This window comes from Myotis daubentonii, chromosome 11, assembly GCF_963259705.1.
Source record: "Myotis daubentonii chromosome 11, mMyoDau2.1, whole genome shotgun sequence".
In the NCBI taxonomy this organism is placed as follows: Eukaryota; Metazoa; Chordata; class Mammalia; order Chiroptera; family Vespertilionidae; genus Myotis; species Myotis daubentonii.
In genome coordinates this window covers 76,367,838-76,390,270 of record NC_081850.1, presented here as the reverse complement: position 1 = coordinate 76,390,270, position 22,433 = coordinate 76,367,838, and the positions used below count along the sequence as shown (strand labels likewise).

Here is a 22,433-nt window from a genome sequence, read left to right as displayed (position 1 = left end):
GTAGGATATCTCCCATCTCCAGCAAGAAGTGAGGGGCTCAGTGGCCCCTTCGGAGAGCAGTGACACTGCCAAGGCTGGGGTTCTGGCTCCGGTCCTGGATGACATCAGTCTTGCTGGATTCTGGGCTTGGGCTCTGGTTCCAGTTCTCAAGCACCTTGGCCATGACGAGCCACTGGCCCTCGCCCTGGGTGTCCTCCGTGTTGCTGGGGCTCCAGCTTGGGTCATCATCATTCTTGGTCTTGCTGGAACTTCGGAGCAGTCCCCGGGTCCGGCCCCGGGTGCCCTCAGCCTTGATGGGGCTCCGCCTGTGAACCACCTTGGTCTTTCTGAGCCTCCGCCTTGGGCCCTCGGTGGCCTCGGTCTTGGTGAGCCTCCGCCTTGGGCCCTGGGTGGCCTCGGTCTTGGTGGGCCTCTGCCTTGGGCCCTGGGTGGCCTCGGTCTTTCTGAGCCTCCGCCTTGGGCCCTGGGTGGCCTCGGTCTTGGTGGGCTTCTGGCTCTGGCTCCTCGTGACCTCGGTCTTGCTGAACAGCTGGCTCTGGCCCCTGTCCGTGGGGCTGAGGTTCAGGCTTGAGTCTTCCCTGTCTTTTCCCAGGTCTGAGGATTGCGTCCTCAGCAGCGAGGAATCAGAGGTGAGGGGCACAGGGGTGGCCGAGGTGCTCCTGTATTCCTGACAGGTAGTGGACGTCTCCGTTTCAGAGACAGACAGGGTCCTGACTGGGAAGAGCATGCCAAGAGCACCCATCAGGCCACCTTCCTAGGCAGTTCCAGGAAAAGGAGGCTCCTAGGCCTCCCCCTTGCCTGTATCCCAGAGGCCTTGCATGGCCAAGGGCAAGGCCTGCCAGCCCAGCCCAGCCCTACTCAGCAACCTGCGCTCTGAAGGTGGGCCAGGGCTGTAAGATAAGGGGGAGATACTGAGGGTCCTACTTGCCTATCTCTGGCTTCCATGGTGCTGGCTGCTCCTTGTCCTCTGCATTCCAGCCACAACCAACAGCCTGTAGTTCGCCCTGCCCCACCCTCCCCTACCCTCCTTCAGGTCCTGGAAGTCCCCACTGGTCCCCCAAAGGCGGCTAAGTGCACCCACAGCCCTCCAGTGCACATCTACACTGTCCTGGTTATCTGTCTGTCTGCACGCCTTCTTCCCTTCAGGACCAAGAGCTCCCGGGGCGGGACTGGGCTGTTCATGCCTGTGACCAGTGTGTGGCCAAGCCCAGCCCTGGGACTCGAGGGCTTGTTGAGCTGCACTGAATGGAAGGCCAGGGCTGGCCGCCGCCATTTCTATCCCGACCCCGGACTGCTCACACCTGCCCTCAGGACTCTGTTAGGAGTGGCATTCCTGGGTGTTTGAATCTTGTCCCCTCCATGCCGGTGCTCGGCAGAATCGGGGGTGAAAGCCCTTTGGACATGCACATGTGAGCTTATTTTAGAGAGAGGCAAGAGGGCAGAGAGAGAAAGGGCCTGAGGGGGCGTGAGGCTGGAGCAGGCAGCAGCTGTGAAGTGCCCATAGTCAACGCCACTCCCAGGCCTGTGCGGGCATCGCCTCCCCGAGGGCTCAGCATGCCCCCTGCAAAGTTGGGATTATACTCCTGCTTTGGCCGCACAGCTGTAGGCAGCAGGGCCCACATTCTCACCCAGGCCAGGGAGTCTCTGACCCGGACCTTGGCTCACTCTGCTGCTCTGGCTCACTCAGGACTAGAAGGGACACCAGGGACTTACAGCCCAACATGGAGACTGACGAGGTCTGGTCGGGGTAGCTGTCGGACAGGGACTTCTCCGGCTTCTCCTAGGGCAAGAGACGAGCTAGGCAGTGGGGCTGCAGGACACCCCGGCCAGCGGCTGAGCTCCGGAAGGCCAGCAGGCATTGGGGCCTTCAGTGACTGTTCCCTTAAGCTGGGAGCTGCTCAGAGGTCCCAGGTTAGGGCTGGGTAGGGACATGCAGAGGCTAAGATTGGACAGGAGGGGGAGTGGCCAGCCTAGAGAGGCTTGCTGCTGTGAGCAAGGCAGTGTTCAAGAGGCTGCATGGGCCCTGGCTGGTTTTGCTCAGTGGTTTGAGTGTCAGTCTGTGGACTAAAGGGTCTTGGGTTCAATTCCAGTCAAGGGCATGTACCTAGGTTGCAGGCTCCATCCCAGGCCCTCGGGGCATGTGCGGGAGGCAACCACTTGATGTGTTTCTCTCATATTGATGTTTCTCTCTCTCTGTCTCTCCCCTTCCCTCCCACTCTCTAAAAATCAATGCAAAAAAATATCCTCAGGTGAGGATTAACAACAACAATAAAAAAAGAGGTTGCGTGGGCCTCAGTTTCCCCATCTGCAACATGTAAATTAGTTCAGGTATGCCACAGGCGTCTGTAAACTGCCAGGTGCGGTACCCTGGGCAGTGGCCAGTGAGGGACTGAGGAGCTTCGCCTGCTTTGCATGTCATATCCCACTTCCTCCCCCCACACACCTGGGAGGACACTGCCACTAATACCATTTCACTGACTAGGAAACAGGCCCTGAGCACCCAAGCAGCCTGCCCAGGGCATCCGCCGAGAGAAGCTGCGGTCGGGGGGCTGGGCAGGGTACGGAGCACGAACAGCACTAACGTACAGGCGCCAGCTCACAGCTCCGAGGGAGGGAGCCCACAGCGACTCCAGGGTCACGGGGACCAACGTTTTGTATTTTGTATCCTAATGGGACCTGGAAGAAGGGCGAGCTGGCCTTTTCCATTTATGGGAAGGGATTCAGGGAGCCCATTCACTTCCCCGTGTGGGGTTTCCTGGGGACGCTATTGCCGTGCTGTCCAACAGCAGTCGGGGGGTAGGTACATTGTGGGGTAGATGGGCCTCGCCGTGGCAGTGAGAGTGAGCATCGGCCCGGTGCATCTCACCGGTGCGGTTCAGTGAAGGGAGCAGGGACCGGAGGGTGCACGGATCTGTCCCTGAACACTAGGCTCATCTTCCGTGTGAGGGGTGTGAGCGATCCAGACAGCCTGGGGTGGGCTGGGCTGAGGGAGGGGCCTTGAAGGGGGCTCCTGGGACTTCTGGGGAGCTGGGAGTGTTCTTTCTTGATCTGGGTAATGATGCCATGGGTGCATTCAGTTTGTGAAAATTCATCAAACAGTTCCTTTATGATTTGAACCCTTTTCTATGTTACACTCAATACAAGTTTAATATATGTATTTCAGAGAGGAAGGGAAAGGGAGATAGAAACATCAATGATGAGAAAGAATCATTGATCAGCTGCCTCCTGCATGCCCCACGCTGGGGATCGAGCCTGCAATGCAGGCATGTGCCCTGACCAGGAATCGAACCATGACTTCCTGGTTCAACACTCAACCACCGAGCCATGCCAGCCAGGCTCAGTACAAGTTTTTAGAAAGGAATCGGAGAATTAAGAAAACTCTGGCCTGAGTGGCCGGTGCACACATCAGCATGCAGGAAGGTGAGTGTGGGCAAGGTTTGAGGAGGCCTCCCTGTGAGGGGCCCATGTCCTCCTGTGCACTCCCTCCGGGGGTCCCCTGACTGGTACCACCCGCATCTCACAGCAGCAAGTCCCCAGCCCCAGTGACACAGCTGAGTGGGGCAGAGCCGGGCCTGCGGTGCACTTCACCAGACCTCCAGGGCTCCAGGTCCTGCTTGCTGGCTTACTCACCTCCTTCTTGGCGTCCACGGCCTCTTCTGCGTGTTCTGGCTCTTCCTGCAGGATCGGGGACGTGGAGTCCAGCCTCTGAGGTTTGGTCTCCCGCAAAACCCGTTCCTCCTTCCACGAAAGCTGCAGGGCCCGGGCCTTCTGGCGCTCCAGTTCTTGCTTATAGAGCTGCCTGCCCAGCCAGGGCCCCAGAGCACGGGGTAAGTCTCCCTGCCCCACCCACCATCCCCGGGACTGGACATGGCTTGAGGAGGCAGCCAGGGCCAGAGGAGCCTTGAGCCCAGCCATCCCACTCCTGGCCTGTGGCTCCTGCTCGAGGAGCTTACCTCATGATGCCTTGAGAGACGTTATCCTTCCCCCTGCTCTCTACCACCCGACTCAGCTGCATCTTGGCCAGGAGGCCCACCTGGCTGCCAAGCACCTCCTTCGCTGACATGCCCGGGAAGAGGTGGGTTATCAGCGAGAGCAGCTGCAGGAAAGGGGTGACCAGAGTGAGGTGTGGGCCAGGGCAGGGGCCGGTGGTATGATGCTGCCCTGCCCTTGCAAAGTCCCTTTGCTGGGCTGAAGAGGGGAGAATTTACAAATTGTTGTCTTTAAAGGGCTGTTTTGCCCCAGAACTGTGAGGAGACCATGAAAAAGGAACTATTCAGAGAGGAAACACTGACAGGGTGCGTCTAGCCGAGGGCTCTGGAGCCAGACAGATCAGGGTCTAAGCTCTAAGCTGTGTGACCTAGGACAAGAGGACTGGCTTCTCTGAGCCTTACCCTCTTGGTCTATAAATTGGCGGGTGATAACGTTACCTGTCTCCTAGGGGCTGAAGAGGGTTAGAGTGATGCGAGCTGGAGAGGTTAGAACAGTGCCTGGCACACAGTAAATGCTCTGGCATTAGCAGCTTATAAGAGTTGCTAGGAAACCACATTTCTTTTCAGGGCAGGGAGAATCGTTAGGAGGCCAGGAGTATTGACTCTGCAGACGCCCTCCAGGCCACCAGGAGGAACCCACCTTCGGTTGCTTAGGGTCAAGGATCAGGGCAGTTGCAACGTCCTGGCGGGCCCCAAAAATGTTCTGTATGAACTGCCGGCTTCTGGCACGGTGCAGGTAGTACTGAGCCATCTGGGGATTGTGCTGGATGGCCAGTGTGAAATGGCTCTCTGCCTTCTGGAATTGTCTACAAAACAGCGGCCACAGGCTGCAGTGAGTGAAGCCACCTGGGTGGGAAATAGCAGCTTCCGGCCCCACGGAGGAGTGTGGGGAAAACCAGGCTGGTATCTGCTCCCCGCCACCATGCCCCACCACTCTCCTTCTACCGGCTACGCTCTTGATGAACCCAACACTCAAATGCTAGTATACAACCCCAACATAAGTAGACACTCTTTTTATCTTAGATTATGGAAGTCCTTTCTGAGAATGTCATACACCCAGCAGCTAAAAGTAAAAAAAATTAATTTGACTGTGATTAAATCCTAAGTTACTGAGTAGCAAAAACACCACAAAGAAGCCCTGGCTGGGTAGCTCAGTTGGTTAGCGCATCGTCTTGCTATGTCAAGATTGCTGGTTCAATCCCTGATCCGGGCACATACAAGAATCAACCAATGAATGCATAAATGAGTGGGACAACAAATCACTGTCTCTCTCAAATCAATAAATTAAGCGTGCACACACACACACACACATGCCACGACCACCACAAAGGAAAGCAATAAATAGCATATATATTTTGCTACATAAGGCAGATGATAAGCTAATTTTCCTAACCTACACAAAAACTCTTTTTAATGTTTTTTTTAAATTAATTTATTGGCACAAAGAACCCTTTAACAAAAAAAATTTTAAATGAGCAATTTAGTAGGTAAATGGGCAAAAGATTTGGGCAGGCCATAACGACCAATAAACACATAGAAGATGCTGCACAACTGCGCTAGCGACTTAAACATGCAAGATCAAGTGCAAAAGAGTTTGTTGTTTTTTTGCCTATTAGGTTAGCAGAGTTGAAAAATAGTCTTACTACCTCACACTAGGGAGGTCTGGGAAACCAAGACTCTTTTCCTGGGAGAAAAGTTTATATTAGTTCACTGTTTTTGGAGAACATTTGGACATTATTTAAAATGCTAAATTTTCACACTCTTTTATCGGACAATTTAACTTCCAGCAATCTAACTATAGTGTTCCTGGTATGAGTGCATGAAAACATATGTGTGGTGCTCATTACTGCATTATTTATAGTAAAAAAACCTGAAAGCAGCCTAAATGTTCAGCAGCAGTGTAGTAGCTAAATGAATAAAAGGCGATCCTCTATGGTTCCTTCACAGAATGGAGCCCTAGGCAAGCAGAGCAAGAGAATGAGATGTCCCATCGTAATGCCATGGGAAGTGAAAAAGCACAATTTAGCATGAAAACACTTCTGTAAAATGATCATAACTGTTAATGCATGCATAGGAAACGATCTGGAGGAATCTTGACCAAACTTATGGGGGTGGGGAGGCATTGGGAGGTAGATATTATAAGGAACTTCCATGTTCTGAGTTATAAATCATCAAACCCTTAAGTTTTTTATAAAAAGCACAATTACCATAATATTTAGAAAACAGTGAGGGATTTTTTGCAAAAACGTGGACATTAAAACCTATATTTAGGGGACATCACTGGGAGAACTTTTTGACCCGAGGATCCCAGCTGGCGGCTTCCGGCCCCTGGCCCCGCCCCCAGCACCTGACCCCGCCCCGCCCCGCCGCGGCCCCGCCCCCAGCCCGGCGCACCTGCTCCTGTGCTCGCAGCAGCCCATCTTCTCCTGCAGCAGGCTCATGCGCAGGTTGGCGCCCTCGTCCGACGGGCTCAGCGCCAGCGCCTCCTGGTAGTCCGCCTCAGCAAAGTTCAGGTAGCCCAACTGGAAGAAGCAATCTGGGGCCCCCCACCCCAGTGTCCAGGAGCCTAGCTCAGCCTTCTCCACCCCCCAGAGGGCGGGGCCTGAAACTGGGGGCTGGTCCACCTCTCCCAGCTGCCTGGTTTCTGAGCAGGCCCTAGGCTGTAGCCAGGTTCTTGAAGGCAGTGTTTCCCCACGTGTGTCCGTGGGACACTGACACTCTTAACCGTTTCCTCTTTCCCTTCCCCCTCCCTCCCTCCCTCCCTCCCCGGGAGCCTCAGGCGCCCACCCGCTGCCCCCCTCACCGCCGCGGTTGATGTAGAGGCCTTTCTCCCGCTGCTCGTCCTTGAGGACCTTGTTGAGCAGCAGCACGCCCTCCTGGTAGGCGCCCTGCATGTAGCAGTGCAGGGCGAAGTCGTTGTAGGCCAGCAGGAGCTGGCGCTGCGCCTGCCGCACCATGTCCTCCTGGTGCTCGCTCATCATGTCCAGCGCCTTCAGGAAGTCCTCCACCGCCCCATCAAAATCCCGGAGCCGGCGGTACATGGTGCCCCTGCGGGGAGGGGACATGAGGGCCGGGGAAGGGCGCGGACGGGTGGCTGGGCAAGCCGCTGCTGCTCTGGGCCTTTTGCCCCCTGGAGGTGGTGGGGGCGGCTCCCCCAACCCTCAGGAGGTTTGGCCTATGGGTCATGGATTGCTACTCGGGTAACCTGCTAGTCACTAGTCGTTTTTTCTCAAAGGCAGCTTCCCTCTCTCTTTTTGGGAGCCAAGGGCACGTCAGCCTCTATGCACAGGCAGACCATGCACAGGTGTTTCACCTCCACTGCTCATGTGGGAAGGCCCGGGCTCAAGGAAGTTAAATGGTCCTGAATCCTGTGGTGAGTCCGTGTTGGGGTCAGATTCACACCCAAGCCTTGTCCACTGAGCCAGGCTGATTCTCCCAGCATGACCTGCTCCACAGGCCTGGGGGTCCAGGATTCCTGCTTAACTGAGGCTGCTGCCTGCGGAGACCACCTCCCATGCTGCCTTGATCCCAATGGGGAGGAGGGAAAGATTAATATCAGATGCGGAACTGAGGCCTACATAGATTCAAGAGCTCTCCTGGGACCCACAGTTGGACCTTATCCTGGCACCTCCCCACCCAGTACCTGAAGAGGAAGAAGCTGGGGTCCAGAGGGTTGTTATCGATGGCAGAGTTCACACACTGCACTGCATGCTGCAGCTTGCCCTGCACGGCTAGGATCCTGGCATCTCGGTATGACTTCTGGGACTGCTCTACCATCGTCTTGAGCAGCACCTTTGCCTGTGTGTGCTTGGGATCCAATACCAAGGCGCTGTGCAGGTCTTGATAGCAGAGGTGGGGCTGCAGGGACCAGGGGTAGCATCAGGGGCACAGCCAAGCTGAGCCTTACCCTGTCCAGTGGGGGGAGGCCAACTTCCTGGCTATAGGGGCCTTTCTCAGGGTAGGCTGGCACCATGCCACCCATCCTCAGTGCCCCCGCTTTGCTGTTCCATCTGTTCTGCCTCTTGAAGGAGGCAGGGAACCTTGTGGGAAAATCTCATCCCTACTGGCCCCTCCAGATGTGACCTCAGGTGAGCGAGGGTCGCCCTTGCTGGTTTCTGCCATGGAAGGGGATTTGGAGGACGGCCTCCTTGGAGGACTTCTGTGAAACTCACTTGAGGTGGGAGGAGGGTGTGGCCTCCTGATTGTGACGCTTGTGCCTTCTTATCCTTTCCTCCCTGGCTCCCTTGACCTTGAAGCCCAACATAGCTCTGGCCAAGAACAGATTCAGGCCTGGGCATGAGCAGAAAACATTCCCAGGCAAATACCTTCTACCGGATGAGCATGTCTGTCAGTCAGTCACAGTTTGGGGAGGCACCCCATGTCCTATAGGTAATTGGTGGAAGGGTGAGCAGAGCAAACAGTGGACACCAGGAAGTTGAGAGGGGAAAGATGGGAAAGGCTAGGGGAAGGACTTCCAAGTAGGCCGACTTGGGTTCAAGGGCATAGCTACTGAGAACTGGCTGTGTGACCCTGAGCAAGTCACCCAGCCCCTCTGGACCTGTATCTTCACCTGTAAAAAGAGGACAAGGGGGGTTGCATCTACTGAAACAGTTATTGTGAGCCTTTAAGATAAACACGAGTAGGTACTGGCGGGGTAGATCAGTTGGTCAGGGCATAGTCCTGATACGCCAAGCTTGTGGGTTTGATCCCCAATCAGGGCACATACAAGAAACAACCAATGAATGCACAAGTAAGTGGAACAACAAATCTCTCTCTCTCTCTCTCTCTCTCTCTCTCTCTCTCTCTCTCTCTCTATCAATTTTTAAAAAGATGAAAATGAGTAAAGTGCTTAGCATGTGCATTGCAAGGGCTGAAGTGATGGGAGCGGCTAAAATCCCAACAGTCAACAACCATCATCAATAATTGCTAGTCTCCTGCCTTTGAAGGAGACTCTCCCACTGACTCACTGCTGATCACAGAAGCCACAGTACAGGGCGGCTCACATTTCCCACCCCCCCCAGGATGCCCCACCCACCCCTTCCTTCCCCTCCTGAGTGTCCCAGCTCCCAGGCACCAGGCCAAGCCAGAACACCGGCCATTGTTCTGGATCCTTCCTTCCCTCTTGCACTCCCCCAGTCTCTGGTCCTGACTTCCAAGGATGGTGGAACTGCTGCCTACTTGCCCATCCTTCCCCTGGCCCCCTTCTCTTCTGCTGGATGGCACCTAGCCTCTTCTCCAGGCCCCTGGTCTCCTGACTTGCCCCCTGCAGCCCACACTCCCTCTGGCAGCCAGAAGGATCTTTCCAAAGCCCACTGCCCCAGGAACACCCTTTTGAGGCTCCTACTGTCCTCAGGAAGAAGTCGAGGTCGTCCTGAGTTCACAAGTCCCTGCTTGATACCCTCACATACCTGAATTCCCCTCCTCCCTTGTGACTCGTCTCCCTGGCCCCTAAGTTGTTCCCTCGACTGTCTGTCCCTGTGCCCAGCCTGTGCGTCCAGCAGCTGGGGTGCTTAGAAAATGTTCCTGAGACAAATAAGGAAAGGAAGGAAGGAGGAAGGGCCTCTTTATCTAGTGGATCTCTGATGGTTTCATAGACTCACGAAGTCATTCTTCACCTAATTATCTGCTTAGGGATGTCTCTCTGGGCTGTGAGTTCTGTGATGGCGGTGATGGCATAAGTCTCTTGTGGTTTCCGGGGGCCAATCCAGGCCTGGCACAGAGCCAGGGCTTAGTAACAATGGTACAGTACTTGACTGGGCATCTGCCCAGGGAGGACCATATCCTCTCTGCACTGAGGGGATGTGGCTGCTGGCTGCTGGCAGCCTCCTATAATCTTGGGATGTGCTGGGGGAAGGGCCACCCCTCCCCACCCTCCCTATTTTACCTTCCCCATGGAGTTATAGAGCCTGGCTCGGAGGATGTAGATGTCAGCGTTGGTTGCGTCATGCTCCACCTCCTTGGTGACAAGTGAGAGGCAGTCCTGATATCGTCTGAGGGCCAGGAGACAGGCCATGCTGAGGGCAAAGGGCAGAGGTGCTGTCTACCAGAGAAGCGATTTTCAACCCTTTCCAGCTCATGGCACACATAAACTAATGACCAAAACTCTGCAGCACACCAAATGATATATTTTGATTTGTTCTCACTGGAAGGCTATTATTTTATTTTTAATATATTTTTATTTTTTATTTCAGAGAGGAAGGGAGAGGGAGATAGAAACATCAATGAGGAGAGAGAATTATTGATTGGCTGCCTCCTGCACCCCATACTGGGGATGAAGCCCGCAACCCAGGCATGTGCCCTGACCTGGAATCCAACCGTGACCTCCTGGTTCATAGGTTGACACTCAACCACTGAGCCACGCCAGCCAGGCTGGAAGGCTATTTTTGTGTTGGCTGTTGTCATTTTTTAAATTTGATAACCTAAGGGAAAGAGGTCAGTGCTCCTGACTAAATACTCAGGTATTGCATGTTTCAGATTCTTGCGGCACACCGGCTGCAAATCGCTGTGCTAGGGGCCCAGGAAGGGACTACTGGAGAACCAGGACTGGCAGAGACACAAATGGGCCACTCACCATCGGTAACGGAAGCTGGGTTTCTCAGGCTGGAGCTCGAAGGCTTGCGAGAAGACATTCAGGGCATCCGCAAAAGCACACTGTTCAAACAGGCACTGGCCCTGGGGACACGAGGGACAGTCCCTTCTGCGTGCATCCCCAGCCCAGCAGCACTCATGAGAGGGGTGGGCAACGTTGGGGTGGGAGAGAAGAGAGACAAGAGACAGGCTCAGAGCTCTCTAGATCTGGAGAGCCTTTAAGAGTCAGAGACACAGCCCTAACCGGTTTGGCTCAGTGGATAGAGCGTCAGCCTGCGGACTGAAAGGTCCCAGGTTGGATTCCGGTCAAGGGCAGGTACCTTGGTTGCGGGCACATCCCCAGTAGGAGGTGTGCAGGAGGCAGCTGATTGATGTTTCTCTCTCATCGATGTTTCTAACTCTCTATCCCTCTCCCTTCCTCTCTGTAAAAAATCAATAAAATTTATAAAAAAAAAAAAAGAGTCAGAGACACAGAGATGGAAAGAGATACAGAGCTAGGGAGAGAGCCAGCACTACAGACACAGGAACAAAGAGAAACAGAGAAAGCGTGGGAGGTGAGCCAGAACAGCAGAGCCCACAGTAGCAGGCTCCAGCCTGGCCCACGGCTCCAGGTGCTGAGCCCTGTGTTAAGAACCCGAACTGCCGAAACCGGTTTGGCTCAGTGGATAGAGCGTCGGCCTGCGGACTGAAAGGTCCCAGGTTCGATTCCGGTCAAGGGCATGTACCTGGGTTGCGGGCACATCTCCAGTAGACGTGCAGGAGGCAGCTGATCGATGTTTCTCTCTCATCGATGTTTCTAGCTCTCTATCTCTCTCCCTTCCTCTCTTTAAAAAAAAAATCAATAAAATATATTAAAAAAAAAAAAAAAAAGAACCCGAACTTACAGTCTCACTGGTACTAACGAGCACCCCCCTTTCAGATGAAAGAACAGAGGCTCAGAGAGGTGAAGTAACTTCCCCAAGGTGGCACAGGAAGTGTTAGTACTGGACTCGGGACCCTAACAGACAGATTAAGTATGTGGTTTGGATATCCCAGCTGTTTCAAGAATTGAATAACTGCTTAAAAGATATCGAAGTTGTCAAAATGGAAAAAAAATAAGACTTTGTTGGTATTTATGGTTTAATATTGGTGTGTGTTTTTTTTTTAAAAATGCAAATGGGGCTGGTATTCCCTTTTAAGTGCTTAGAGTCTCTAGATTCTACGTCTGTACTGTCCAGTACTATAGCCACCAGCTTCATGTGGCTATATGAATTTCATTGAAAAGAAACACAACTTAAAAATTAGTTTCTCAGTCACAATTGCCACACGTCGAGGGCTCAAGAGTTCCCCGTGGCCAATGGCTACCAGATTGTACAGTGCCGAGCAGGTCATTGTCATTATTGCAGAAAGTTCTATTGGACGACGTTACTAAACTTGACCAGCCCTAGCGGGAAGCCCACTTGGGAGGTGGGAGAGGTCATGAGAGGGGCAGCAGGTGGGGAACAGACACAGGGCCAAGGAACTCCCCGGGAAGTGAGGACTAGTCCCAGGAGCAAGGAGAGCCCCCAGAGCTGGGGGGAGGCCCAGGGGCCTGGGTGTGAGGTGTGCGCCTGGCGTGGGCCTGGGCGGCCCCAGCACCTGCAGGTAAAGCACCAAGGTGAGGCGCTTCAGGAACTGGGTGTTCTCCGGCTGGAAGGAGTGCGCCCTCCGCAGGTTCTGGACAGCCGACGAGTAGTCGCAGAGCTGGATGTAGGCTTCGGCTCTTAAGGCGTAGAACTCGACCTGCGGGAGAGGGGACTGAGTTACCAGCAGGGACTTGGTGGCCCTGAGACCAGGGACCTGGAAGGCATGACAGTGAGGGGGAAGTGTGTGCTACAGACTGGGTGGGCCCCCCAAAACCCTCCCCTCACCAGCTGGGGGTCCAGGTGGATGGCACGGGAGAAGAACACCACAGCTGTCTCCCAGTCTTCTCGCTCCAAGCACCAGTGGCCTCGGTGGTAGCTGTGGGGGCAAGGGGCACAGGCGGAGAGGTGGCCCTGACTTGGACTGGCCCAAGGGCATACAGCTGGGACTGTGCAAGTGGGTGGGAGGCACTTGGGTGGAGAGAACAGAAGAGTAGACAGAGATTCTTGGAGCTCATCCAGGCCAGCAGCAGCCTTTGACTCACTGAGGCAGATGAGCCCTATTATACAGTTGAGTTCACTGGAGCCCAGGGCAGGAGAGTAACTGGCCCAAAGCTGCACAGCATGTCAATTACTGTGCAGAATAGAAACCAGGGACCTTGGGACAAGATAGTCACTCACTACTCCCTGACTTTGAGAGGAACTGTTATTTCAGAGAGTGTCGGTCTTATTTCATCAAAGCTCTGGAACGCCTGGCTGGTCCCGAAGATGCGCTGTATGGTCTCCTTTGGGAGTGGAGTCGCCCATGGCTTTAGCTCTGGCGAATCCTAGAACCAATGGACAGCAAGCTGGAGCAGGCCTCGCGGATGACCCCCACTCCACTTATCCAGGCTTATCCGGCATTTTACAGGAAGGAGGAGCGGTGGGAATGAGGCCTGGTGGGAGGCACAGCCTGGTCTGGTGGCACCCCAGCCCCATTCCCCTGAGGGATGTTCTAACCCAGAGGTTCTCAACCTGTGGGTCGCGACCCCTTTGGCGGTCGAACGACCCTTTCACAGGGGTCGCCTAAGACCATCCTGCATATCAGATATTTACATTACGATTCATAACAGTAGCTGTGGGGGGCAAGGGGCACAGGCAGAGAAGTATAACTTCATATTACAGTTATGAAGTAGCAACAAAAATAATTTTATGGTTGGGTCACAACATGAAGAACTGTATTTAAAGGGCCAGAAGGTTGAGAACCATAACCTCTCTCTCCAGTCCTGCCTCTCCCTTTCCTATGGTCAAGGCCAGGGTTTAGGATTCTCATACTCACACTGTCCTCAGCTCTCCTCCTGGTACCCCTCAGCACTCACCTCCAGCCACACCCAAAACTCTAATGCCTCCAGCTCAGGCCCCCCCCCCCACGCCCCGCACCCCCGCCGGCCTGCAGCTCCTAGCATATCCTGTGTGATCCTCGTGCCCAGCAGGACCAACTGAGCACTGCACCTGACTTCTGCTCTAGCTCTGCCGCCTCGGGAAGTCCACCCTCTCTGAAGCCAGAGACCTATGTCCCATCATCAGTCCTCAAGTCCTGTCTGTCCCACTTCCTCACGACCTCTTAGTTCCCTCCTTTTTCTCGCCCTCCCCTCTGGGCCCATGCCATCGCGGCCAGGACGCCAGCATCGGCTACCCCTCGGACCTTCCACCGGCCACACGTCCCAACGCCTGTTCCCCGCTCTGCGACCTGGCACTTTATTCAACTGCACAACTGATCCTGCCTCTCCCGTCCTCTTCCCTGCGAACTCAGCCTTGGTCACTTCTCTCCCGACCCCCTGCCCTGGCGGTAGCCTTCTCCCGCACCTGCTTGGGGTCGGTCATGAGGTCCCTCCCTGGGTGACCTGTGGAACTGAGTTGGCTCCCTCTATGCCCTCCCTCCACGTTGCTAGGCACCATCTCCACGACGCCCACAGGCTCCGCCCCTCTGGCCACGCCTCCAGATTCCAAGGGCTGTTGGAGCCAGAAAAAGGGCAACAAACTTTTATTAGCGGGGGCGGCTGAGACGACAGCGAGGCGGGACCACAGCGGGGGCAGAGCAAGCTCCCTGCTTCGATTCGGAGACCAAACAAGGGCTCTGCGAGGCCCGCCACGCCCCCGGGGGGACGCGGTAACGCCGGCCCGCGGGAGGCGCCGGGGCGCCCCGGAGCGGCCACTGCCCCGCCCCTTCCGCCCCTCAGAAGCGTGGCGACCCCGTGGCCCGCCTATTGGACGCTGGCGGCAGGTGGCGACCACGATTGGCCGCGGGGTGGTGACGTCAGGGGCGGGGCTGTTTCGGGGTGGGAGCGCGCCGCGCGCCGCCGGGCCTCTGCCGGGCCGGGCTGCTGCCGAGTCGGGCCATGAGCGGGTGCGTTTTGGAACCCCGGCCCCCGGGGAAGCGGTGGCTGGTGAGTGGAGTTAGGGGGGCGACGTAGGGGGTCCCGGGACCGAGCTCCAGTTTTGCCACTGTCTCCCCGACAGAGTCCCCGGATTCTTTGCCTCTGTTGTTGTTTTAAATCTAGAAATGGGTCCTCTACTCCGACGGGCTCCAAACTCCCAGGAACTCCGCCCGGCGCCTCGCGCCCTGCCGGTCCGGCCCGCCCAGCCTTCTGGAGGCTCCCGGGTCTCCGGGCCCCCCCTTCGCGCCCCGTCCCCGCTCCGCTCCTGCTCGGCGTTACCCTCCTCCTGCTTCGGGTTCCAGGGGGCATTGTGAGACGGAGGGGTCGGGAGCTGTCGGCCTCAGTGTCCCTGGTGCCGCCCGCAGGTGGCCGGCCTGGGGAACCCCAGGCTGCCCGGCACGCGGCACAGCGTGGGGCTGGCGGTGCTGGGGCAGCTGGCGCGGCGGCTGGGCGTGGCGGAGAGCTGGGCCCGGGACCGCCGCTGCGCCGCCGACCTCGCCCTGGCCGCGCTCGGGGATGCCCAGCTGGTCCTGCTTCGGCCGCGGCGGCTCATGAATGCCAACGGGCGCAGCGTGGCCCGGGCCGGTGAGTGGAGGGCACCGGGGGAGCCGGCCTGGAGGGCGGAGGGGCCAGGGGGGACTCGGGGCTGCGGCCACGGTTCCCCTCCAGAGTTCCGGTTGCCGCCTGGCCTCGGGGACTGTGGGAGCCTCAGTTTCTTTAAATTGTGGCCTCTCACGGGAGGTGGGAGTTGGGAAACGCCCCCGGGCAGATCAGCGGTAACGGGGCCACCGTTTCCCTGTGCCAAGCGGAGCTGTTGGGGCTGACTGCCGAGGAGGTCTACCTGGTGCACGACGACCTGGACAAGCCCCTGGGGAGACTGGCTCTGAAGCTGGGCGGAAGCGCCAGGTGAGGTCCCGGGCCCGTCGGGATGGGACAGGAAGTTGGCCTCCCATTTGGAGTGGGGTGGGGGTGCTGACCCCAGCCGAGCTGGGAGAGGGAAGGGGGCTGACCCAGGGAAGCACTGACTGCCCCTCTCCTATCCCTTGAAGGGGCCACAATGGAGTTCGTTCCTGCATTTGCTGCCTCAACTCCAATGTGAGTCCGCCCCCTTGGTCCTGCTCTGTGTCGGGTGGCTGGGCATGGGGCCCAACACTCCTCACCAAAGCTGCCTGGGCCCCTCCGCTCCTCCACAGGCAATGCCACGGCTGCGAGTGGGCATCGGGCGCCCGACGCACCCTGACGCCGTGCAGGCACACGTGCTGGGCTGCTTCTCCCCATCGGAGCAGGAACTGCTGCTGCCAGTGCTGGAGCGGGCCACAGACCTGCTCCTGGACCACATCCGTGAGCGAAGCCAGGGGCCCTTGTCAGGCACCTGACGCCAGTGGCCACAGCGGCCTGCTCACCTGCCATGCCCAGATTCCCAGCCACACCCACAGAGGTGCCACGCCAACCTGTGGTATCCACTTTTTATAGAACTCTTCTCTGGACTACTCCAGGCTTCCTGGGATTAAAAGGGACTGTGGCTGGATTGGTCTATTTTGGGGATGAGGGTTGGTCGTCTCTCTGTGTCTTACTTGGAAAACAGGGAAACTTCAGGAAGACTAAGCTTTTTTATCTTTTTGGAAGACTCCGAGGTCTGGATCTGTAAGATTAAAGATGCCTGCTTGGAAGCCGAAGTTCCTCTGGGGGTTCCTACCCTCCTCCTGCCTGTGGAGGAGGGACCCAGCAAGCCCTCCGCCCAGGGGCTGTGTGGGCATGCCTTAGGCCACTGAGACCTTGTCACACCTTCCTTCAGCCCATTTCACAGATGGGGAAATGGAGGCTTAGAGAAGTCTGGCCACATCCCCAAGGCCACACAGCTGCAGTGTGACTGAGCCATGATCGCACCCAGGGCTGGCTGTCATCGAGGTCCCAGGCACTCTCACCTCAGTGCTGCTGAGTGTCTGGAATGATCTCATCCGAGTGAAGTGTGAGAGCAGCCTGAGGTCCTCAGGGTTGGGTGAGATGCGGACCTGTCGAGGCACCAGGCCCAGGTCTGCCAGCTGGGAGGTCTGGAGGTCGGACAGCCGTTGGAGCATTGACCCAGTCTTAGGTAGCGAGATGCTGGACTGGCTGCGGGGAGGGGGTGGTGTCATCACCTCTATTTCAGAGATGAGGAGGCTGAGGTTCAGAAAGGCTTTGGGGAGCCCAAATTCTGGCCCAGGGTCTCTGAGACAGCCCTTGGCAAGTCCTATAGCTGCTGCTTCTGAGGTCACACAAGGTCACTCACCTGTCTGGGTGGCTATGTTGTTGGTGGGGACCCACAATCATCGGGGGGCTTAGGACCACGCCTGAGCTGAGCATGGCCAGCAGCTGCCGCAGAATCTCCTTGCAGTGCAACTGGAACACTATCTCGTAGTTGCCGTCCTCTTCCTCTGGTTGCAGGTGCTGGTAGGAGTGGGGGTGGCCCATGGGGATCAGGCCCATAGTGGCCCCAACACCCACCTCTGGGAAACTCCAACCCCAGTGCCTGTTTTAAAAAGTGTTCCCTGGCTGTGGTGGGATACCCATTCTCCAAATGGGAAGACTGAGGCCCCAAGGCCTTCCAGGGCCTCAGAGAAGGACTCCATCCAGTTTCTTCAAGACCTTGAAGGGATCTTTGAATTGCAGACTCAGAAAAGGGCAGACTTGCCAGGAGTCTCTCAGGGAAAAGTTGGGGCGTCTGGCCCCGGCTTGGCTTTCTCCGCGGGCCCAGTTACCTCTGGGCCGACCCCCCCCCTTTCACCCACTTGTTCACCTGCAGAATGTTCTGTAGGAAGTTGGTGGTGTGGGTCAGGGTCGTCGCCAGGCTCGCCCGCATCTTCTGCTCTTTGGCCAGCTCCTGCTGCAGCCGCTTCGCCTCCCTGTGCTGATGCGCCAGCTGCTGGTTCAGCTGGACTTTCTGGCTCCTGGCCGGGGGACCCTGAGTCAGCCACCTCCCTACTCCAGGGTGTTGGGCCCTGCCATTGCTCGTTAGCCCACAGGGTCCCTCATCCAGCCCCGGGCCTCAGGCCGTTTGACAGGAAGCCTCCAGGCCCTTCTAGAGAGAGGAGGTCACTGGCCTGCGTCATGTGGCCATAGGAGAGGGGCTCCTGCCTACTCCCACTGTCCGCCCACCGCAGGCCCCACCTCAGCGCCTCCTTCTCCTTCTGCAGCTGCAGGACTTTCTGCTCCAGTTCGCCCAGCAGGAAGCGCAGCTGATCAGCCTCCTCTCTGCCCTCCTGCTGCTTGTGGCACTTCTCCGTCAGCATGAGGATGATCTGCGGGTGCGAGCAGGTGGCCATGCCCCAGCCCACACCCCAGCTCTAGGTTCAGCCAGGGCTCGCCCCATTGCACAGAGAGGTCACATCCCTGAAGAGCAGCTGAGCAGAGCCCCCAGCTCTCCGGGAGTGGGTTCCACTTCAACAAGTTATAGGGGCTTTAAATCAAATAAAGAAAAATGAGCTGCCCTAGCCGGTTTGGCTCAGTGGATAGAGCATCGGCCTGCGGACTGAAGGGTCCCTGGTTCGATTCCCGCCGAGGGCACATGCCCGAGTTACGGCTCGATCCCCAGTAGGGGGCATGCAGGAGGCAGCCAGTCAATGATTCTCATCATTGTTGTTTCTATCTCTCTTCCTCTGAAATCAATAAAAATATATTTAAGAAGAAAAAAAAAATGAGCTGGGGCCAGCACCCTAGAGCCCCCACAAGTAGGGCTGGTCCCCTCACAGCTGCTCCCTCAGGACTTGGCTCCAGGCCAGGTACACCCCGCCAAGCATGTGTTTGCCCTCAGGGCAGGGCCCCTAGGATTCCCTCCAGCTTAGGTGCCAAACACCCTGTGATGAGGGCCTGGCAGGCGCACCTTACGGTGGTTTCTGCTGTGCTTGGCCATGGCCTGCTTGGCGTTCTGCAGCAGCTCCAGCTCTTTGCACAGCTTGTCTTGGTTGCTCTTGAGCTGGTCGTTCTCCCGCAGCAGCTGCACGCCATGCTGGGAGACCCGGGACAGCTGCAGGGTCACAGTGTTGTTCTCCAGGATGGCCTGCTTCGTTGTGTCCCACATCTGGCTCGTGGCCATCTTGTGGAAGTCAGTGGCCACCTGGTTCACACGCTGAATGATTTCCTTCTTCACTCTACTCGGGATGGGTGGGAATGAAGGGGTCAGGCAGAGTGGGCACAGACCTCAGGCACCCATTCCTATGTGGAGGTGCCCAGAGTGCCTAGGGCCACCTCTCTGCTCGTCCCTCCAGGAGGGGTGGGCGGTGGGCAGGAGGCTTCTCACTGTAGACCCTTTGTACCTTTTAAAAAACATATATTTATTGATTTCAGAGAGGAAGGGAGAGGGAGAGAGAGAAACATCAATGAGGAGAGAGAATCACTGATCGGATGCCTCCTGCACACCCCCTACTGGGAATTGAGCCCACAACCCAGGCATGTGCCTTTAACTGGAATCGAACCTGGGACCCTTCTGTCGACAGGCCGATGCTCTATCCACTGAGCCAACCTGCTATGGCACCCTTTGTACCTTGAATTATGAACCAAATCAGTGTATTAGCTATGAAAGAAACATGACTTAAGTCACAAAACGTGGCAAAAGGAAGTTCAGGGATTCTCCAATGCCAGTGTGAGGAACAGCTGGGGAGCTTGGTTACTTTCTCACACCCTCCATAACCCTGCTGGGATCCCAGGGAGCTCAGGATGGGGAGTCAATGAGCTAGCACAGGCTCCCCAATCAGAATTCTGTGAGGCAAACAGAGGTCTGAGGACTGGGCTGTGCCTGGCCTCCCCCTCCCCCCTCCATGAAGGCTCCCGCACCCGGCCTGCCCACCTGTCCCTGTGCAGCTCCCGCACCCGGCCTGCCCACCTGTCCCTTCCAGCTCCCGCACCCGGCCTGCCCACCTGTCCCTTCCAGCTCCCGCACCCGGCCTGCCCACCTGTCCCTGTCCAGCACCGACTTCTTCTCCAGGTTGTACATGTAGTCCTTGTACTCGTACTCCTGCTTCTGCAGCTGGTCCTCCAGCAACGTGAACTTCTCCGAAAGATCCTCTTTCTGCTGCCGGAACTCCTCCAGGGCTGCCAGCTTCCCCCCTGCCCCCTCCCAGGGCACAGCCTGGTGAGGGGCCGCCTGGGAGGGCAGGTCCCAGGGGCAGCAAGGGCCTGGAGTGATGCCCCCCCCCCACTTCCTCTTGCCTGCCTTATGGTTCCTGATCCAGGAGGGCCAGACCCCTGCCCCTACACCCAGTCCTGCCCACCTTTATTGCTTTAGTCTGGAAAGCTCTCTCTTCCCCTCCACTAATCTTATCAAGACTCGTTCAGGTTTCACCTCTGAGAAGCTGTCCTTGACACTCCACTCCTGTCTCATGAAGGCAATGGTGACAACCACCACTCATTTGAACACCTTCTCTGGGCCAGGCATTCATGCTGTCATTAAGCCTCAAAACAAGCCCTGCCACCTGGGTGACCTTGGCCAAGACACTTCACCTTCTTAAGGTGCTCCCTTCCCTACAAATGGGGAGACAGCACTTCCTGCCTCACAGGATTGCTGGGACATTAACGATGGGAGATAATGAATGTGTGGGAAGCAGCACATCACTATCATTCAAGGTAGACATATCCCCGTTTCCCAGGTGGGAAAGCAGGGTCAGAGAGAAGTGCTTGCCCAAGGCCGCAGAGACAGTGGTAGAGCTAGGGCTTGAGCCCACAGAGCCAGAGTCTGGGATTCCCTTCTCCATGGCAGGTGCACCCAGGCCCCCTCACCAATGATGATGTTCTCCGTGGTGAGCTGGTCCTTGGTCTCCTGGAACTCATGGCGCACCTGGGCTAACTGGGCTTCAAAGGCGTCCTTCTCCATCTCCTTGGCCAGCTGCAGGCTTTGCAGCTGCTCGTTGAGGTCGGCGATCTCATCCACCCGCTGGTTGAGCGTCCGCTTGAGGAAGGCCACAATCTCCTTCTTATTGCTGGCCAGCTGCTCATACTCCTGGCGGAACAGCTTCTCCTGCACGGCCAGCTCATCCCACTTGTGCTGGTACCTGAGGCGAGGGCGGGGCAGAGCTCCAGGGGTCTGGGCACGCCAGGCCTGCAACTGGGCCAACCTCCTCAAGACCCTCTCACAGAGGGGCATTTGAGGTTCCTCATGGTCAGAATCCGGCCTCATCTCCCCCTGACCTGCACTCATGACCATAGCCAGTGTCTGCTCAGTGCATTACCTTCATCACATCATTAGCATGTAAGTTCCCTGAGGGCAGAGCCTTTCTCTCTTGTGTTCACAGCTGTGTCCCCAACACCTAGGACTGTGCCTGGTACATAGCAGGTACTCTGTGTATTTGTTGAATCCTCACAACAGCCCATAAGGAAGTGGGTACTATGATGATTATGCCCATTTGACAGATGAGAAAACGGAGGCTCAGAGGGATAAACTCCTAGTAAGTGGCAAAACCAGAACTTGAACTCACGTCAATCTGACCTCAAAGTCAAGGCTCAACTACAACACTTAACTGCCCAAGTCGACCAGCTCTGTGCCCTCCCTAGCCTTTGCACCTGCTATCTTCCTTACCTTCATCCACCGAGTTATCTACCTCCTCACTGGAGCCTTCTTGGCTCTGAGCCATATTTGTGACCCTCTCTGGGGTGCCCTTTAGTAGGTTAGCCCTGGTCTCACTGGGCAGTCAAGACCTGACGTGTCTGTTTTCTCCACCTGGCCGACCTCTTACCTCCTTCACCATGATATTCTTGGGGCCTGGCAGAGGAGCTTAGCAAATAGTAAGCACCCAATACTGTCTCCCAAACACATTTCCCCCAAAGACATTCGATCCAGTGTCTCAGCTTGAAGGAAGCTCGTGAATTTTTAAGAATGTCATATGATTGATCTATTGGTTTCCTAGGGAATAATTGGTGAAGTTATTTGGAAAGATGTTTTACTTCATAATTTACCCAACCAACATCTTTTGAACGGCTACTGCATACAGGGCCCTGCAGGGTGCAGAACCGAATGACCTGCTTTGTGGAGCAAGGAAGCAGCCTGGTGGAGGGAAGTCAGGGGGCCAGAGCTCCCATTCTGCCCTCTCTGCCTCCCGAGGTGACTTCCCCTCCCTGAGCCTCAGACCTTCCGTCTGTGCAATAGGGATGCCATGAAGACCTCTCTGCTGGCTCTGTTTCAGGGACACAGTGAGCACAGCACAGGACCCGCCTGGCACACATGAAGGAGTCAACGTTAGCTTATCTGCAACATGTGGGGTTCTTGCTCATCACCAAAGGGTCTTCTAAGGGTGACCCTGAGACTGAGCCAGTGCATCCTAACTGGGAGGAAAATTGGTTTGAAAATAAGAAAAATGGCCAGGTGAACATGTCTTGGAAGAGTTACACACACGCACACGCACACACACACACACACACACACACACACACACACACACCCATCCCCAGCTGAGCCTGCGCAGTGGCCAGCTCTGGGCGGAGCTTCTGACCCACCGGGCCAGCCTGTCCTCCAGGTCTCGGATCTGGATGTGGTAGAACTCCCGTAGCTCCTCGGCCAAAACCATATCCATGGCCACGTTGGGCTCCTTCTTGGCACCTTTCTTCTTGGCCTCGGGCTCCTTGGCCCCCTTCTTTGCCTTCTTTTTGGGAGCCATGGCTGGTAGCCACCGCGACCTCAGGACTCCTTTAAAGACCAGGTGGTTGCCAAGGAAGTTGGTCTCATACATAGCAACAAACTGAAGGAATGAAACAAGGCTTAAAGGGGCCCTGCCCTATTTTGGGCAAGGCGGGCACTGGCGAATGGTCTCCACCTCCAAGGCTGACAGCACCTCCATAGAGGCTCTAGGTTGGGGTTTCCTAGGCCCTGGTGT

At 56.4% G+C, this 22,433-nt stretch overlaps 3 protein-coding genes across 4 annotated transcripts; 1 reads left to right on the top strand and 2 right to left on the bottom strand.

Annotated features, from left to right (window-relative positions):
- Positions 1-37: 37 nt before the first annotated feature.
- On the bottom strand, positions 38-14,470 carry TTC16 (tetratricopeptide repeat domain 16). Its single transcript, XM_059658120.1, has 14 exons — positions 14,024-14,470; positions 12,860-13,005; positions 12,467-12,557; positions 12,195-12,338; positions 10,561-10,661; positions 9,874-10,003; positions 7,633-7,847; positions 6,793-7,037; positions 6,384-6,525; positions 4,630-4,795; positions 3,954-4,096; positions 3,631-3,799; positions 1,714-1,780; positions 38-714 (listed from the first exon to the last, which is right to left on the bottom strand). The coding sequence occupies exons 1-14, from the start codon at positions 14,114-14,116 to the stop codon at positions 38-40; spliced, it is 2,529 nt and encodes an 842-aa protein (XP_059514103.1). The 5' UTR covers positions 14,117-14,470.
- Positions 14,466-16,216, top strand: PTRH1 (peptidyl-tRNA hydrolase 1 homolog). Of its 2 annotated transcripts, none has more exons than XM_059658118.1 (5): positions 14,466-14,604; positions 14,961-15,180; positions 15,402-15,501; positions 15,645-15,690; positions 15,789-16,216. In XM_059658118.1, the coding sequence occupies exons 1-5, from the start codon at positions 14,557-14,559 to the stop codon at positions 15,969-15,971; spliced, it is 597 nt and encodes a 198-aa protein (XP_059514101.1). In that variant the 5' UTR covers positions 14,466-14,556; the 3' UTR covers positions 15,972-16,216. The 2 variants fall into 2 exon arrangements, with proteins under 2 accessions (XP_059514101.1, XP_059514102.1); XM_059658119.1 differs by having other exon boundaries at positions 15,761-16,216.
- Positions 16,166-22,217, bottom strand: CFAP157 (cilia and flagella associated protein 157). Its single transcript, XM_059658121.1, is given in 9 exon segments — positions 16,166-16,231; positions 16,515-16,733; positions 16,861-17,007; positions 17,360-17,522; positions 17,743-17,873; positions 18,455-18,722; positions 19,524-19,677; positions 20,347-20,618; positions 22,057-22,217. Coding segments are annotated over 9 exon segments (1,581 nt in total).
- Positions 22,218-22,433: the final 216 nt, after the last annotated feature.

Excerpts from the sequence above, each read along its gene's own strand:
- PTRH1 (XM_059658118.1), top strand. The coding sequence starts at position 14,557 with ATGAGCGGGTGCGTTTTGGAACCCCGGCCCCCGGGGAAGCGGTGGCTG. Across the intron at positions 15,502-15,644 it reads AAGCTGGGCGGAAGCGCCAG|GGGCCACAATGGAGTTCGTT; the intron begins GTGAGGTCCCGG and ends TATCCCTTGAAG. Across the intron at positions 15,691-15,788 it reads TTTGCTGCCTCAACTCCAAT|GCAATGCCACGGCTGCGAGT; the intron begins GTGAGTCCGCCC and ends GCTCCTCCACAG.
- TTC16 (XM_059658120.1), bottom strand. The coding sequence starts at position 14,116 with ATGGTGCCTAGCAACGTGGAGGGAGGGCATAGAGGGAGCCAACTCAGT. Across the intron at positions 10,004-10,560 it reads CCCAGCTTCCGTTACCGATG|CATGGCCTGTCTCCTGGCCC; the intron begins GTGAGTGGCCCA and ends CTTTGCCCTCAG. Across the intron at positions 1,781-3,630 it reads CCGTGGACGCCAAGAAGGAG|GAGAAGCCGGAGAAGTCCCT; the intron begins GTGAGTAAGCCA and ends CTCTTGCCCTAG.